Source organism: Rhincodon typus, chromosome 1 (assembly GCF_021869965.1).
Source record: "Rhincodon typus isolate 14 chromosome 1, sRhiTyp1.1, whole genome shotgun sequence".
In the NCBI taxonomy this organism is placed as follows: domain Eukaryota; kingdom Metazoa; phylum Chordata; class Chondrichthyes; order Orectolobiformes; family Rhincodontidae; genus Rhincodon; species Rhincodon typus.
This window is the reverse complement of record NC_063332.1, coordinates 12,019,668-12,036,102: the sequence shown is the minus strand read 5'-3', so window position 1 is coordinate 12,036,102 and position 16,435 is coordinate 12,019,668. Positions and strand designations below refer to the sequence as shown.

General features: G+C 43.4%; 1 protein-coding gene across 1 annotated transcript in view; it reads left to right on the top strand.

Annotated features, from left to right (window-relative positions):
- The window catches only part of slc4a11 (solute carrier family 4 member 11), a 68,193-nt gene that overhangs the window by 21,695 nt on the left and 30,063 nt on the right, over positions 1–16,435 (top strand). Inside the window, exons 3-4 of the mRNA XM_048602048.1 lie at positions 9,206–9,358; positions 13,473–13,516. Of these exons, the coding sequence (XP_048458005.1) occupies positions 9,206–9,358; positions 13,473–13,516 (197 nt within the window). The remainder of the gene's footprint in view (positions 1–9,205; positions 9,359–13,472; positions 13,517–16,435) is intronic.

Here is a 16,435-nt window from a genome sequence, read left to right as displayed (position 1 = left end):
TCTCTCGCTCTCTCGCTCTCTCGCTCTCTCGCTCTCTCGCTCTCTCGGCCCCATTCCTCCTACCAGGTAAATGTAACTTTTTTTTTTGTTTCTCCAGAATGAACTCTTGAGATGCAAAGGGTTCTGAACCTCCTAGTGCATGGTTATTACTGTCACCTGTACTCTGCTTTACAGGCAGATTGCAGCATACTAAGTGCGTCAGGGTAAAAGAACTGAGTGCATGATACAAGTTACAACAGGGAATCAGGAAAGCTAATAGTGTTTGTTTCGTTATGAGCACAGCTCCACATCTAGAGTAGGGAGGTTATGCTTCATTTATGCAGGGCATATGAAGTAGGAGCAAATTACTTCAGATGGTGGAATCTGTACTGAAAACAAAAAAGCTGGAGATCACAGCAGGCCAGGCAGCTCTGTGGAGAGGGGGAGCAGGATAATGTTTCGAGGCATCTAGACTGGAAAAGGTCAGCTTGCGCTCTGTCTCTCCATGGATGCTGCCTGACCTGTTTTGATTCCCAGCTTTTTTTTTGTTTTCAGTACATATGAAGTATTTTGTGCAGCATTGGTGTCCTTTTTATAATGTAGATGTACATACGTTGGAAGCAGTTCAAGGAAGGCTTCCCAAACTAATACTCGGAATAAGTGGGCTGCCTTACAAGGAGAGTTTGGAAAGGCAAGGTTAGCATTGGCTAGGATTCGGAGTAAGAGGTGACTTAATTGGAACGTATAAGATCTTGAGAGGCCTTGACAGGGTAAAATGGAGAAGATGTTCCCTCTTGTGGGAGAAATTTAGAACTTGGGGTAGGTGATAGCCTTGTGGTATTATCGCTAGACTATTAATCCAGAAACCCAGCTCATGTTCTGAGGACCCGGGTTCAAATATTACCATGTCAGATGGTGGAATTTGAATCAATAATTTTTTTAAAAATGCAGATTGTTAGGGGAAAGACCCATCTGGCTCACTAAAGTCCTTCAGGGAAGGAAATCTGCCATCCTCACCTGTTCTGGCCTACATGTGACTCCAGACCCACAGCAATGTGGTTGACTCTCAATTGACCTCTGTAAATGGCCTAGCAAGCCACTCACTTGTACCAATCGCTACAAAATTTCAAAGAAATGAAACTGGATGGATCACCTGGCATTAACCTAGGCACCAGAATAGACAACGGCAGAAACAGCCCTGTTGACCGTGCAAAGCCTTCCTCAGGGCGGCATGGTGGCTCAGTGGTTAGCACTGCTGCCTCAGCACCAGGGACCCAGGTTCGATTCCATCCTTGGGTGACTGTCTGCGTGGAGTTTTCACGTTCTCCCTGTGTCTGCGTGGGTCTCCTCCGGGTGCTCGTCTATGGTAACAAGGAGGTGGCTGGAACCGGCAAACTAGAAGTTTTGAAACTGGCGTAAGGCGTCAGAGGAATCATGGACGTATGTGGGTAGGCATTGGACCAGGGGAGAGAAGACTGAGTCAGGGTACGAAGAGATGAGTTCTGTGGGGCTGGAGCAGGCTGAAACAATGGGTCTGCCCGGACTTTCCTGTTTGTGGAATTTTGCGAGCTGTGCAGGGCTGAGCTTGGAAGCAGAGGGGGTGGAGATCACCAGATGAAATGAGATCAGTTACTGTGGTAGATACAATGGCCTGCTGTGTCATGGTGGGGTTGTGGTCCAGGGGAAGGTAGGAGGAGGTATCAGAGTTGGTGCTCAGCCTCTGCAAGGTAGAGGTCAGTATGCCAGACTACAACAGCACCACCCTTTATCAGCAGGCTTAATGACAAAGTCAGGATTAGATCTGAGTGCACGGAGTGGAATCAATGGGTATCAAGGGGCAAAATTTCTGATGGTTGGCGTCATTCCTGACCCACAATGACTGTTGTGGTTGTTGGAGGTCAGTCATCCCAGCTCCAGGACATTCCTGCAGGAGTTCCTCAGCGTAGTGTCCTCGGCCCAACCATCTTCAGGTGCTTTATCAATGACTTTCCCTCCATCATAAGGTCAGAAGTGGGGATGTTCACTGATGGTGCTGAACATTGCACAATTCGTGACTCTTCAGATACTGAAGCAGTCCATGTCCAAATTCAACACGATCTGGACAATATCCAGGCTTGGGCTGACGGGTGGCAAGTGACATTCATGCCACACAAATGCCAGGCTATGACCATCACCAATAAGAGTCAATCTAACCATTGTCCCTTGACATTTGATGGTGTTACCATCACTGAGTCCCCCACTATCCACATTCTGTGGATAACCATTGACCAGAAACTCCATTAGACTCCCCACACTAACACTGGCTACAAGAGCAGGCCAGAAGCTAGGAATACTGCAGCAAGTAACTCCCCTCCTGACTCTTCAAAGCTTGTCCACCATCTACAAAACACCAGTCGAGTGTGATGGAATACTCCCCACTTGCCTGGATGAGTGCAGCCCCAACAACACTCAAGAAGCTTGACACTATCCAGGACAAAGCAGCCGGCTTGACTGGCTCGACATTCACTCCCTCCACCACCAACGCTCAGTCGCAGCAGTGTGTACTATCTACAAGATGCACTGCAGAAGTTCACCAAAGATCCTCAGACAGCACCTTGCAAACCCACAACCACTTCCCATATGTCTGCTGTCCTTGTCCTTCTAGATGGAACACCACCACTGCCATGTTCTCCCCCAAGCCACTCACCATCCTGACTTGGAAATATAAATATAACACTGTTCCCTCACTGTCGCTGGGTCAAAATCCTGGAATTCCCTCCCTAATTGCATTTGCGGGTTAACCCACAGCTGATGGACTGCAGCGGTTCAAGAAGGCAGCTCCCCACCACCTTCTCAAGGGGCAACTAGGGATGGACAAAAATTGCTGGCATAGATGGTGACGCCTGCATCCCACAAATGAATAACAAAAAAACTAGGGATCTTAGAATCCCTACAGCATGGAAACAGGACCTTCGGCCCAATAAGTCCACACTGACCTTTTTGGAGCATCCCACCCAGACCCATTCCCCTATAACGCACATCTTTGGACTGTGGGAGGAAACTGGAGCATCCAGAGGAAACCCATGCAGACGTTGGGAGAATGTGCAAACTCCACACAGACACTCTCCCGAGGGTGGAATCAAACCTGGGTCCCTGGTGCTGTGAAGCAGCAGTGCTAACCCCTGAGCCACTCTGCTGTTTTGAAAATGAGTTCATCTATTTAACAGTTTGGGTACTAAGTGTTTATGTGGAATGTGCCAACAATCACATTTGCTACATGTGGTCTTGACATCCTTAGGAAACGCTTTACATATATTCGGTGAAACACGTTACGTTAAATTATTAGCTTGGAGCTTAAAAGCAGCTACTGTCTTTCCATCTGAAGTGAATTCTTTGAAGGAATTGATGAGACAAAAATGTTATGGCATCACACTGGTGGGCAATCTTTTTTTTAGCTAGAAATCTTTTGTTGGTCTGTGGTCAGATACGGTTTTTTAAAAAAAAAAAAGGTTTGGAATGAAGTCCATATCTAAAGTGGCTATCTTTGCTCAATGAGAGCAAAATACTGCAGATGCCTGAAATCTGAAACAAACGCTGAGAATACTGAAGAAGGGCCAGACCTGCGGAGTTATCTGTGGAGATAGAAACAGTTTAATGTTTCGAATCATCTGGGATGACACTTCAGAAAGACTTTGTCTGTCTGCCTGTCTGTCTTTTGATTCCTTGTGCTTTCAGAGGTGATACAAGTTTAGACCAGTCAAATAAGAACACTGACATAAAAGGAGTGGACTATCTGGCCCCTCTAGTCTGTTCTGCCATTCAGCAAGATCACAGTTGCTCTTTTTGTGGACTCTGCTCCACTTATCTGCCCGCTCACCGTTCAAAAATCTGTCTGTCTATGCCTTAAAAGCATTCAACGAAGTAGAATCAACTGCTTCACTGGGCAGGGAATTCTGAAAATTCACAACCTTTTTGTGTGAAGAAATTCCTCCTCAACTCTGTCCTAAATCTGCTCCCCCAAATTTTTGAGGCTATGCCCCTAGTTCTATTTTCACCTGTCGGTGGAAACAACCTCCCTGCTTCTCTTATTTATTACCTTTTGTTTTTATAATTTTATATGTTACCCCCTCATTCTTCTTCATTCCAATGAGTATAATTCCAGTCTACTCGAAAGGCAACCTTCTCAACTCCTGAATCAACATGGTGAACCACCTCTGCACCCCCTCCAGGGCCAGTACATCCTTTTGAGAGTAAGGAGACCAAACTGTACATAGTTTGGTACAAATATTTGGGCAGACTTCAACACATTGGCATATAGACTTGGGACATTGAGATACTTGTGTGTTCTGGTTTGCCATGAATTCCTAGATTGTTTTAAATGGGGTGGGGGGAGGAAGAAGGCTCTTTCTCTACCGCTTCTCCCCCCCCACGCATACGCATACGCGTGCGTGCGCGTACACACACACACAAACACACACACAACTGTAGGTAAGTCCAATAACTGCCTAGGCATAGTGAGGAGGAAGGATGGAGAGTTGAGACAATTTAATGACTGGATGGAGTTAATGAACTCGTGTACTTTGTCACTAAAGAGTCATTTACTATTTTGTGTGCTGACATTAACAACAAAATACTAGCAGCAAATATATGTAGGCTGAATTCTGGAATACTCTTTGATTCAACTCGATTTGGTTATAATTCTGCCAAAATATGATTGAACAACTTTTTCTGCTTTAGACCTAGAATCATTGGAGACTCTAGCTTGCTGATTTAACCAGGAGGTGATTAGGATGTCAGCCAGAAAGCAGTATATCACCTCGGTGTTTTTTGAGCACATCCATTCAATGGGTCTTCTAGTTATTGAGACCTGTTTTATTTGGTTCCCAACATAGCCATAATCAATTGAAACTAAATGAGAAATCTTTGTTCAAATTAATCCAATTGACTGCATTCAAAGCACAATTATCAGCAATTTGAAATTTTGCTGACCCCATTTTTAATCCGAGAGTCTCTATATTGGCGTGAGTGAGGTTCTTTGTTTCCACCTTTCTGCTCAAAGAAGAACATTTTTCTGTCCCTGAATATTAGTTGCAAAACTAAGATGTAAGAGCAGAAATAGGCCCATCGAGTCTACTCCACCATTCAACGAGCTCTTAGCTGATCTGACTTCACTTTCCCACCTTTTTTAATTTCTGTAACCCTGATTCCCTGTTTGCAGACAGTTCCCCTTTTTTTTAAAGACTCCATCACACTGCATGTAAACAATATTGAGTCTGCTGGGGATTGTACATGCTGATCAATTGACTTTGCTCAAATGCCTGCTTCTTGACTTGTGCCCTTTCCTGTTTGTAAAGCAAATGAGCCCACTGAGATAATCTCTGATGGGCAGCATGGTGGCTCCGTAGTTGGTACTGCTGTTTGTGCTGCACCGGGGACATGGGTTTGTTTCTACTTTTTGGTTTACTGTGTGTCTGTCTGTCTGTGTGAGTTTCCTCTGGGTGCTCTGGTTTTCTCCCACAGTCCAGAGATGTGCAGGCTAGGTGGATTGGCCAAATTAAATACAGAGTTGCAGAGTGAGGGTGGGGCTTTGGGTCTGGATGAGATGCTCTTTGGAGGGTCAGTACGGACTCGGTCGGCTGAATGGCCTGTTTCCATACTGTAGGAATTCTATAATAACTGGCTGTTCCTCTGACTACTGAAGGAGATTGTGTCAGCATGTAATCTGGATGTCTGTACTCCATTTAATGTCCCTTCAGGGAAGGAATCTGCCATCCTTACCTGGTCTGGCCCACATGTGACTCCAGACCCACAGCAATGTGGTGGACTCTTAATCTGCCCTCTGGGCAATTAGGGATGGGCAATAAATGTCGCCTAGCCGGTGATGCCTTCATCCCGTGAAACATTTTTTAAAAAAAAAAAAAAAAGTTAATGCGAAGTGATCTACCTTTTCCAATAAGTGAAAGAATTTCTCAACAGGCCAGTGATAAGTTTCCATATATAAGGCAGGCTTCGAATCATGAACAGGACAAATTAAGTGCCAGTTTTAAGGATAGCTACTCAAACTGGCAGAAATATGTTTTTATTTGTTTGTGGTACACAGACATTTCTGGCTACGCCAGCATTCGTTGGGAAGTTGAGTCCAACACATTGCTATGGGTCTGGAGTTACATGTAGGCCAGATCAGCAAATTTCCTTCCCTAAAGGGCATTAGTGAACCAGTGGGAGCCAATGGTGTTTCCTTGGGATTTGTGCTAGGACCGTTCTGCTGAAGGGTCACTGGACTTGAAGTACTAACTCAGCTTTTCTCGTCACAAATGCTGCCAGACCTGCTGGATTACTCGAGCAACTTCTGTTTTTGTGTGTAACTTGCAACTGATTTCAACTGTACACTTTCAATTCCAATGTTAAGAATAACGGGAGAGCCTAAAGCTAAGGGATATCAATGTAAGGTAGTCTGTGACCTTGAGAGTGACAGCAGCGTATGTCACCATGGTGAGTAACTGAGGCAAAATTAGTATTGCTGTGTTTCTGGAGAAAAAGAAAGGCTTAGGATAAAATAATCTGATCGACTAAGGTGGATGCAGGAAATATACAGAAACAAGCCTGTTGGGTTGAGTGATTGAGTGGAACTGGATGGTTGCTGAAGGTAACATCTAATTCCCCCTACTGGTGTAATTTAACATTAAGCACCTCTGGCAGACTGTGGAAAGTTTCTGTTTATTTAGCAATCCTCTACAAGGGTGCAGTAATGTACAATAATGCCAAATGCCACTTCTGTTTTGGGCCTGTTTAGTCTGAGTGACACAAATTGCAAGCCAAATAGCCTGTCTGTGTTGTTTTTGTGTGGTTTTTGCTTTTTCCCTTGAGGGTAGGAGGGAGCGAGAGAGAACATTTCCTTGTTAGTCTGTGTCAATGTTGCTGTATGCCTGTGGTGTGTGTGTGTGTGTTTTTTTGTTTTATTTTAACCGGTTAGTAGCACAGGAAGAGCTGGCTGCAGACTGAACTATATTTAATCAAAACCACAGTCCTTAAATGATTTTTTTTGTTTTTTCTTAATAAAAAGGGCATTGTTGTTGTGGAGAATAATTTGGATATTTAAATATGTTGTGAATTACCAAGATTTGTATGGTTATCAAGCTTGAAAGTGCCTTGTAATCCACCAATGAATTTAGCTCAGTTCTTCTGGGTCAGTGTTGGGCTAGTAACTACCACTTCTCTTGAGGGCTCTTCTGCCTTTTTTTTTTAAGAAAGGAAAGCATATGTACTGTCTCCATGTTAGCACAAGTGTTGCTGTCTTCCCCCAGGATTAAGTGCTTTTCATTTGTACTCTTTTTTTTAACCAATTGTGCAAAATTTAATTGTGACTGTTTATGGGGAGAGGAGTGAAGGAAATGGTGTTTTTACTTGATCTGGGCTTTGCCTTGCAGATTGGCAAAGATGAGAGGACTATGTTCCCACCAATTACATCCTGTTACTACTCCATCTACACACAGCATCAGCTACTTGACCCTCTGCTTCAGTCAAGGCCAAAATTCCAGAAATGACATTGTCATAACCAGATGTGGCATTTTTCTTTCTGTTCTTACTGATCTTTGTCTTCTGATTTCAAAATGGCAGACATTCAGGCCTCAATCTTGCCTGACTGACTGGTCTTTCTGGAAGATGGAGCTGTGGTGTATCCCACTCCAGAAATGGAGGGGTGGAATGTGGCAAGAAATGGGCAGATTAGGCATAATTCTGTTCCCTCCCCTGTAGGGAGGTTGACAGGCACGGGGGGAAGAGGAGGAATTTCGTTAAGATGTGGAGATAGGAGCAGAATTATGCCATTTGGTCCATTGAATCTGCTCTGCCATTTGGTCATGGTTGATGAGTCCCATTTTCTGGCCTTCACGTCCTAACCCTTGCTCCCCTTACTAATCAAGAACCAATCTATATTTTCTTTTTGTCTTAAGTACACTGCAACTTGGCTTCCACAGAGTCACTGCCCCCTGGCTGAAGAAATTCCTCCTTCAGTCTGAGGCTGTGCCCTCAAGTCCTAGTCTGTCCACAAGTGGAAATGTGTTCTCTACTTCCACTGTATTCAGGCCTGTCAGTATTCTGTGTGTTTTCAATCAGATCCACCCCTCATACCTCAAAACTCCATCAGGTTATAGACTCAGTCCTCATGTGACCAGCTCTTCTTCTCCAGGATTGTTCTTGTGAACAAATTTGGAAGTTGGAGGACATGCTTCCTACCTTAATGCAGTTATTGTCCACATGAATGCCTAATCCTGCTGAGAGCGCTGTTTACCCAGCAGTAGAAGGATGTCAAGTGCACCTTGACCTAATTGCTCACGCGCTTTCTCAGCAACGGCAAGGCCTGCTTAAGCCAACTCCTGTCCACCGCAGTCCCTCACGTCTGCCAACTCCAATCTGCCATCGCTCATAAATACCTGCATCCTACTACCCCATTACCCCCGCCCCTTGATCTGAGGCCTTGGGTGGTGTAGTCCCAGGAGCAGCCACCTCCTTCCGAATGGCGCTGCTGAGTGCGGAGGAGTTGCCCCAGCCCTCTGGGGAGTAGCTCCCTGAGGGCAGGCCTTTCATCCTCTGGTCTTTTAAACCTCAGGGTGAAGCTTGCTGCTGGAGTGCTAACTACCTGAGGGGCACAAGGTGCAGTGGGTCCTTCTCCTTGAGCTGGCAAGAGTCTTTTGCCTGTTCACCAGCTCGTAGCCAAGGTGCCCACTGTCTCCACACATTTCTGCCCCATTAACTGAGCGCCTGAGGTCTCTTGTGACCACAGTGGTCAGTTAAGTACAGTTGCTGGTTTCGTTAAACTAAAAGTGCTGTTTCATTATTAAATACTACTTCTGTCCATTATCCGTGGAACTTTGGTTGATTGGGGGGTCGGGGAAGGAGAGGTGATTTGGAGAGTTTTGAATTGTGGAGGCATTTCTTTTTAAAGAGAATTTTCTACAAATATTTTCAAGCTCTTTTGAGTAACTTTTTAGAGAGAGCTCCTGAAATTTGGGCAACTTTTTTGATCAAAAACCAATAGCAGAAATGGGACCAGGGTGATTTGTCACCAAGATGTAATGTGATTCCACCTCCAGGCCTAGGTCAATGGTGGGCAACCCCTAGTTGGTTCACTTGATTGGAAACTTGAGTTTTCTTGTTCCTAGATTAAGCTGTTCTCGAGTGCTACTGACCTCACGGACAGGGCTACCTTCCTTGAGAAGCTCGCTGATGAAAATGTGTTTTGTTTCAGATGATATGCAACCTGATCGTGAAGAAGACAGCAGTGAGGGCAAAGGGCAAGGGGCAGATGAAACTTATGAAACAGTAAATGCCTCTACCATGTCTGAAGACAGCCTCCAATTCTATGTCAATATGAACGTGGATCTGAAGCCAAAAGCAGAAGGTGAGTGAAGGATGTGGTGCTTGTATCCTAGGCAAGAATGTGGATTAACTTCGTTTTCTGTTATATGAGGGTTCCTGTCCCTTTGATCAATGCCAGGTCAACTGCAAATGTGTAAATCAAATATCTGTGATTCGCCCTCCCAGCTGCCTCTTTGTGTAACCCAAATGCCCCAGCTTCCTATCTGTGTGTACCTTGAGTTAACTACCCTAGAGAATCATTTGACTTTCTAAAATTTGAAAGAGGCCTTTCAGCCTATTAGCATCTGTACTAGCCATCGAACATCCATTTATTGTAATCCCACTTTCCAGTGTCTCCTTGGCATTGTTTGTTTGTCACTGAGCTCAGATGGGTAGTGTCAGGAGAGTCATTATGGGGTCATTACATCTGAACTGGTTCTGTACCCACTGGTACTTTCCAGCCGGTGATTACAGTTACAAAAAGGGACATGAACTTGGGTTTTTGCACTGTCTCCGTGCAATCACCATCTCCCACCCCACCCATGAGATTGTGATGGCAGCTCTACACGTGGGCTGAACTCAAAGCAGGAAATTTTGCTACCAAAGCCAATTAATAACTTCTCAAAATGTGAGGAGAAAAGTCACATCTCTAACTTATTTTATCTTCAATTATGCTCTTTGTTATTGGCCCTTCTAGGGAGGGGAAGAGTTCTTTCCCATCTACCCTATCTGTGCCCCTCAAAGTTTTTTAGACTGCACCTTCTCTGCCTTAAAGAAACTTAACGCCAGCCTATAATGCTCCAGCCCAGGCAACATCCTGGGTAATTTTTCTTTCAATTACGTCCTTCCTATAGTGTGGCGACCAGAAGAACATGCCATACTCCAGCTGTGGCCGAACTAACACTAAATGCAGTTCCAGCACAACCGAAAATGGGAGACCTGCCTGATAGACTAGTCAAGCAGCAGCCTGATGTAGTCAAATGTGTGGAATCATACCTTAAACATCCTGTCACAGACAGGACTGTCACCATTGTTGGATATGTCCTGTCCGCTGGCAGATCCAGCAGAGGTGGAGGCACAGTGGGTGGGAACTTCCTTAGGATCCCTCCATTTTTGACTTCAAATACTTGGCATCGGGTCAAAATGGGCCAAAGAATTACCACATGCAGATTCCACTTATCTGATGAATCTGTGCTCCTTCACGTTGGACGTTACTTTTGCGAAAATACTGAGGATGGTAAAGGGATGGGAAAGGGCTCTAGGTGGAGGTCTTCAAAGTTCACCACTGTGTGTGGCTGGCAGCAGTATTATTGGTTGAGCTGGTTGGGTTCCAAAGGACAGACATAGCTGCTAGATTGAGTCTGCGGCAGGTGATGAAGGAATAGCATAGTTGAGCTCCCCCTTGCCAATCTGTTACCACCAATGCATCTACCCAAGACTGTATCAATAGAAATGACCACTATAAAGTTCTGTCTTCACACTGAGAATGCCCGCCAACATGATGTGTGGCACTACCACTGTGCTGATTAGAATAGATTTCAAACGGATCGAGAAATTCCTGACTGGGCATCCTAAGGCACTGTGTGGACTATCAGCAGCAGAATTGTACTCCAGCACAATCTGCGACATCATAGCCTGGCATATCCCTCACTCAACCATTACCATCAAGTCAGGAGATCAAGCCTGGTTCAATGGGGAGTGTGGGAGGGCATACCAGGAGCAGTACCAAGCATGTATAAAAAGATGTCAACCTGATGAAACTCCAATACCGGACTATTTGTCCAAAGAGCATAAGAAATTGATAGACGGGGATAAGTGTTAAAACAACTAATTGATCAAAGTCTTTTATTACAAGCAGTGAGCTTGGTGAGTTGATCCCTTAATTTAAAAGGATGATTCAATGAAAACTATATATTTAAATAACTTAAAGTGAATAGTGAACCCGAGAGAAAGAAGGATGTCAGAGCATTATTCAGACTCTCTGAACAAATCCCACTGGAATGAAGCCTCTGTGTTGTATGAGCCATTGTTCTTTGGGGCTATGTAGAGATTCTTGTTTGTTAACTATAGAAAGGGGCTATGGGTGAACCTAGCTGGAAGTGGCGCCTAGGAATCCCTCTGAGAGTACTGTTATAGACAATAGGTCTCTGGTGAATGGGGATAATTCTGCACACAATGGAGCTGCATTTCCTTATATTGACTCTTCGGGTCTTTTTATGTCCATGGACACAATGCTAACCCAGAATCTACATCGGATAACCTATTTTAAAACTTTGATATCAGTGCACTCTGGATTGGTAACCGTTTCCTTCTGGAAGAATGTCTCATTGATTGACTGTTCGTGTGTTTATTAAAGTTGTCTGATTATTTATTGAAGGGTGATGTTGAACTCGAGGTACGTTGTTTGAAAGCTGCTGCCCTGTTTTTAATAAGTGCCCAGACTTTGTTGGTGGCACGTGGAGTGGGATGTGAGATCTCAATCATGTTTAAATGGCACCCGTAGCAGTTGATAGAGCACCTGGGACACAGTTCAGAGGGGAAATTCTCCGATTTTCCTAGCCAGCACTTGTATTTATGCCAATACTCGCTAATTATCCTGTAAGAAATCCTGTAAGAAATACCTCAATAAGAGAGTTGTGGTTCTCTTTTTAAACCTTTCCTACCCCATACCAGATTCATCAATGTAGAGCTTCACTTCCAAATTTATTTATTAAACATCTCTGGCACACGGGCAATAAACGTTATCTTGCCAATCCCTACTCACCCCGAGAAAGAAAGGTAAATGTTGGAGAAACTCAACCTAAGAGGCTTAGTACTTTCCTCTTTTTTTTGTTTTCTTTTTTTTTAAATTCTAGTATTTAGTGATGATACTGGATTGGGTATTCCATTGCCCTGATCTCAAGACTATACATTGGAACATCCATATCTGGATAGTTATTCCAATGTATTTCTGTTTGTTTCTTATTCCTATCGTAGAATCTGTTCGTCATTGGTAAGGCTAACACTTCTTGCCCATACCTAACTGCCCATGAATTGGAGTGGTTTTCTCAACTATTTTGGAGGGCAGTTTAGGGTCAATCATGTTGGTGTAGTTCTGGAGTAATGTGAAAGCCAGACCGGATAGGATAGGCAGATTTCCTTTTTTTTGTTTTGAAGGACAAAAGTTTTTTGAAACAAACTTTTGACTGTGTCTCAGTGAGGTTAAAGGGTGGGATAAAGTCAGATCTGCTCTGAAATGTTGAACTTTGCCTGTGTCGACCATCTAGTGGCGTAACAGTAATGTCATTGGACGAGTAATCCAGGACCCCAGGCTAATGATTCAAGTACACGGGTTTGAATCCTATAGAAGATGGTGAAATTTCTATTCCAATAGAAACCTGGAATTAAAAAGCCAGATTAATGGTGTCACATCACCACTGTCAACTGGCATAGAATTGGTTCACTTAATGTCCTTTAGGGAGAGAAATCTGCCAACCTTGACTGCTTGGCCCTACGTATGATCCAGAGCCATAAGAACGTGGTTCACTCTTCACTGCCCTCTGGGTCTAGCCAATGATGCCAGCATCTCAATATGATTGTGGAATTCCTCGAGGATATAGATGCCGTTCAGTGTTCAATTCTCAGTTTTAATACTTTGTGTAGGTCTAGTTCTTTTAGATCAGAATGTGTAGGAGTTTGCTGTCTAATGTATGATGAAGTGTAATTCTAAGATTACAAACTCTCTTTTCAGCGACTAGAGAAGTCACAAAAGTCAAGATTGTTTTGTTTGTTTTCTTTTGTCTGTTTGATCATCCGCCCCAACCAGTTGTCATTAAAATTTTAAGTATTTGTAACCATAAATTTTAATGCTATAAATTTTTGCCGAGATCATGAAGATGAAACCAACCAATCCAGATGCAGCTGCTAGCATGAAAAGTAATCTGAGGATAAAGGAGGGACAGAGAACTTTTGGTATATCACTGACCTCCAAATGTTAGCACTGACATCCTGAGAGCATTTCTGAGATTGAAACAGAGTTCTCCTACTCAATGAATCCAGTGAATTGTTATTTTCAGAATGCTAATTTTCCACAGGTTTTGATGAAAAATCTAATCCTTCCACTAACCCAAAAATGTTTCCACGATTTAGTAATCTGTAAACCTTTTACCCTTTTACAGAGAATGACAATGCTGGATGTGTCTTGCTGCATACTTCCAGAAAAGTAAGTGACTTTTTTTTTGTGCTGTCCAAATTTAGTGTGATGGAATCATTTTTATTCCATTGTAATTAGTACAGGGGTCCCTGACATATTGAAAGAATACCTACGAATGTGATCTTGAACAGGGGCGTCATTCTAAAGATCTGACATACAAATATTTCCTGTACTTATGAATTGCTCCTTTAACAAAAATGGAAATTGCTGGAAAATCTCAGCAGGTCTGGCCGCATCTGTGGAGAAAAATCAGTTAATGTTTCGGGTCGAGTGGCCCTTCCTCGGTTCCACAGATCCTGCCAGACCTGAACTTTTCCAGCAATTTCTATCTTTGTTTCTGATTTATGGCAATCGCAGTTCTTGCAGTTTTTAACTGCTCCTTTTTTATGTTGTCCTGCATTGTGTGATCAAATAGATTTGCAAATGGACTCCAGAACAGAACCAGTTTGCAACCTGAGGACTGTCTAATGTAGAATCTAATGGATATAAAAGTTGTGGTCTGTTTGAAAATTGTGTACAAAATGTCAGTTGAATGCTAAGTGAAGAATATCTGATAGATTGAACATAACCTGTTGAAATGAGTGTTCTCCTGTACAACAATGATTTCAATGATGCAGACCACTCAACCCATTGTGCCTCTGTAAACTCTTTAACAAGATGAATTAGTCCCACTCCCCTCTCCTTTCTCGCTATGCTTTGTTTAAAATTTTTCTCACACCTTCTCTTCAAATATATATTCAATTCTCTTTTTGAAATGCATCTGCTTCCACCACTTTGAGCCAGTGCATTCCGCATCAACTGACTTCTTTGTTACAAAGTGCTTCCAGTGCTTTTCCCAATTAGCCTCACACTGTGTCATGCACTGACTGGCCCTTCTGTCAGTGGATCAATCGGATTTCCTTATTTTGGGCTGTTTATACAAGTTTCTTCTACTACTACTACTGGTGATAATGAGACCCTGATTAAAATGGACCAAAATCCTGTAAATCATGGCAGTGGCTTTGGAATAGGGTAAAGGTCAAACTGAAGTGTGTCCGGCTCTCAGACACGCTGAAAGCTGGCCTGTGGTGTAAGAAATGTAAACTTCCTACATGTCTGCCTGCTGCTTACACCTGCCGAGGTCTCCGACACCATAAAGTAATAATGCGATGTAATGGTTTAGGAAGTGTTTCCTTTTAATGAGAACGGAAACTAGACAGTGATATGATCCCACAATATTTATGCCTAAAACACCACCAGTGAAGTAGGCCATCAAATAACGACAGTACAACACAGAGGTGTCACATCTGCCCCTTCCCGCAGCAGGAGTAGGCCATTCAGCCCTTTTTTTTTTGAGCCTGCTCTGCTGTTCATTATGATCATGGCTGATCATCCAACTCTGCCTGTTTCTGCTTCTCGCTCTCGCTCTCGCTCTCTTTCTTCCCACCCCAACATTCTTTTGATCCCTTTGGCCCCAAGTGCTATATTCTTTTATGGTGTGGAATTGTACAGTTTTGTGGTGACAAATTCCACAGGCCCACGGCACTCTGAAGAAATATGACCTCATTTCAGTCCTAAATATCCTTGGACTGTGACCCTGTGTTTTGTGCAAATGTTTCCTGCATCTACCCTGTTTAGTCCTGTTAGAATTTTATAGGTCTCAGATTTCCACCCCCCTCAGTATCTTTGAACTGTGGTGAATATAACCCCACCCAACTCCATCCCTCCTCGTACATCAATCCTGCCAACCTAGGAATCAGTCTGGTAAACCTTTGCTGTGCTCCCTCTTTTTAGCAGGAACATCATTCCTCTGATAAGACCAAAACCAAATACTATTCCAGGCCCTGTATAATTGTAGCAAGGCATCCTTACCCCTGTATTTGAGTTCTCTCACTTGGGAGGTCAGCACACCATTTGCCACCATCAACCCCTGCTATACCTACATGCTTTCGGTGAGAACATCCAGGTCTAATATCATCCAGCCATTTAGATCATTTGCCTTCCTGTTTTCGCTATCAAAGTGGCCAGCCTCTTATACATCCACTTAACCTGCATCTTCTGTGCAATTTCCCACTCGCTCAGCCTGTCAACATGACACTGAAACATACAACTGAATCTGTATCCAACATCCCTTCAGGTAGTGCATTTCTAATTCAAACTGTACATACTTTTTTCAGTTCATTTTGGGATGTGGGTGTCGCTGGCTTGGCCAGCATTTCTTGCTTGTCCCTTGTTGCCCTTGAGAAGGTGGTGGTGGTGAGCTGCCTTATTGAACCGCTGCAGTCCTCCTGCTGTAGGCTGACCCCCTTCTCTTTTTTATCTTTTCGGTTGCTTCGCCAATCTGATTTTAAATTTTGTAATTGTTTCCAACTGGTAGTGGGTCAATTTGTTTATGAACTCCTTCCTGACTTTTAAACTTGCATCAGTTCTCCTCTTCACTGTTTCAAGGAGGGTAGTCCTACTTCTCATCCCTGTCATTATTTCTGTCCTATTAAAATTCGCCCTTTGACGCCTGTCACCCAGATGTTTTTCATATTCCAATTAGATTCTAACAGTGGCTTGGAACATTTCTTCTTCTTTTATTTGTTTTGCTTTTCTATTCATTTCCTTTTATTTATAAAATCTAATGAGCGATGTACTTTGTACTTTTTAGATACCTTTTTATCAAGTTTCCATGTTGCCATTTTTTTTTTTTAAGGAATTCTGCATCTGGGCACCAGCATCCCTCCTCCCAACAACACTGTATTTACATTTTTTTTTGAGTATTGCTGAGAAGAGAGGCACCTTTCTTTTTTCCCCAAAGCCATTTATCTTGTATTCATCAGGACAATTTGCAAGAACACCATTCTTAAAGGGAAATCAAAATCTTTATATCTTTAGCTCGCTGTAGGAAGACAGAGGTTGGTGGTTGATGGGAAATGTTCATCCTGGAGTTCAGTTACTAGTGGT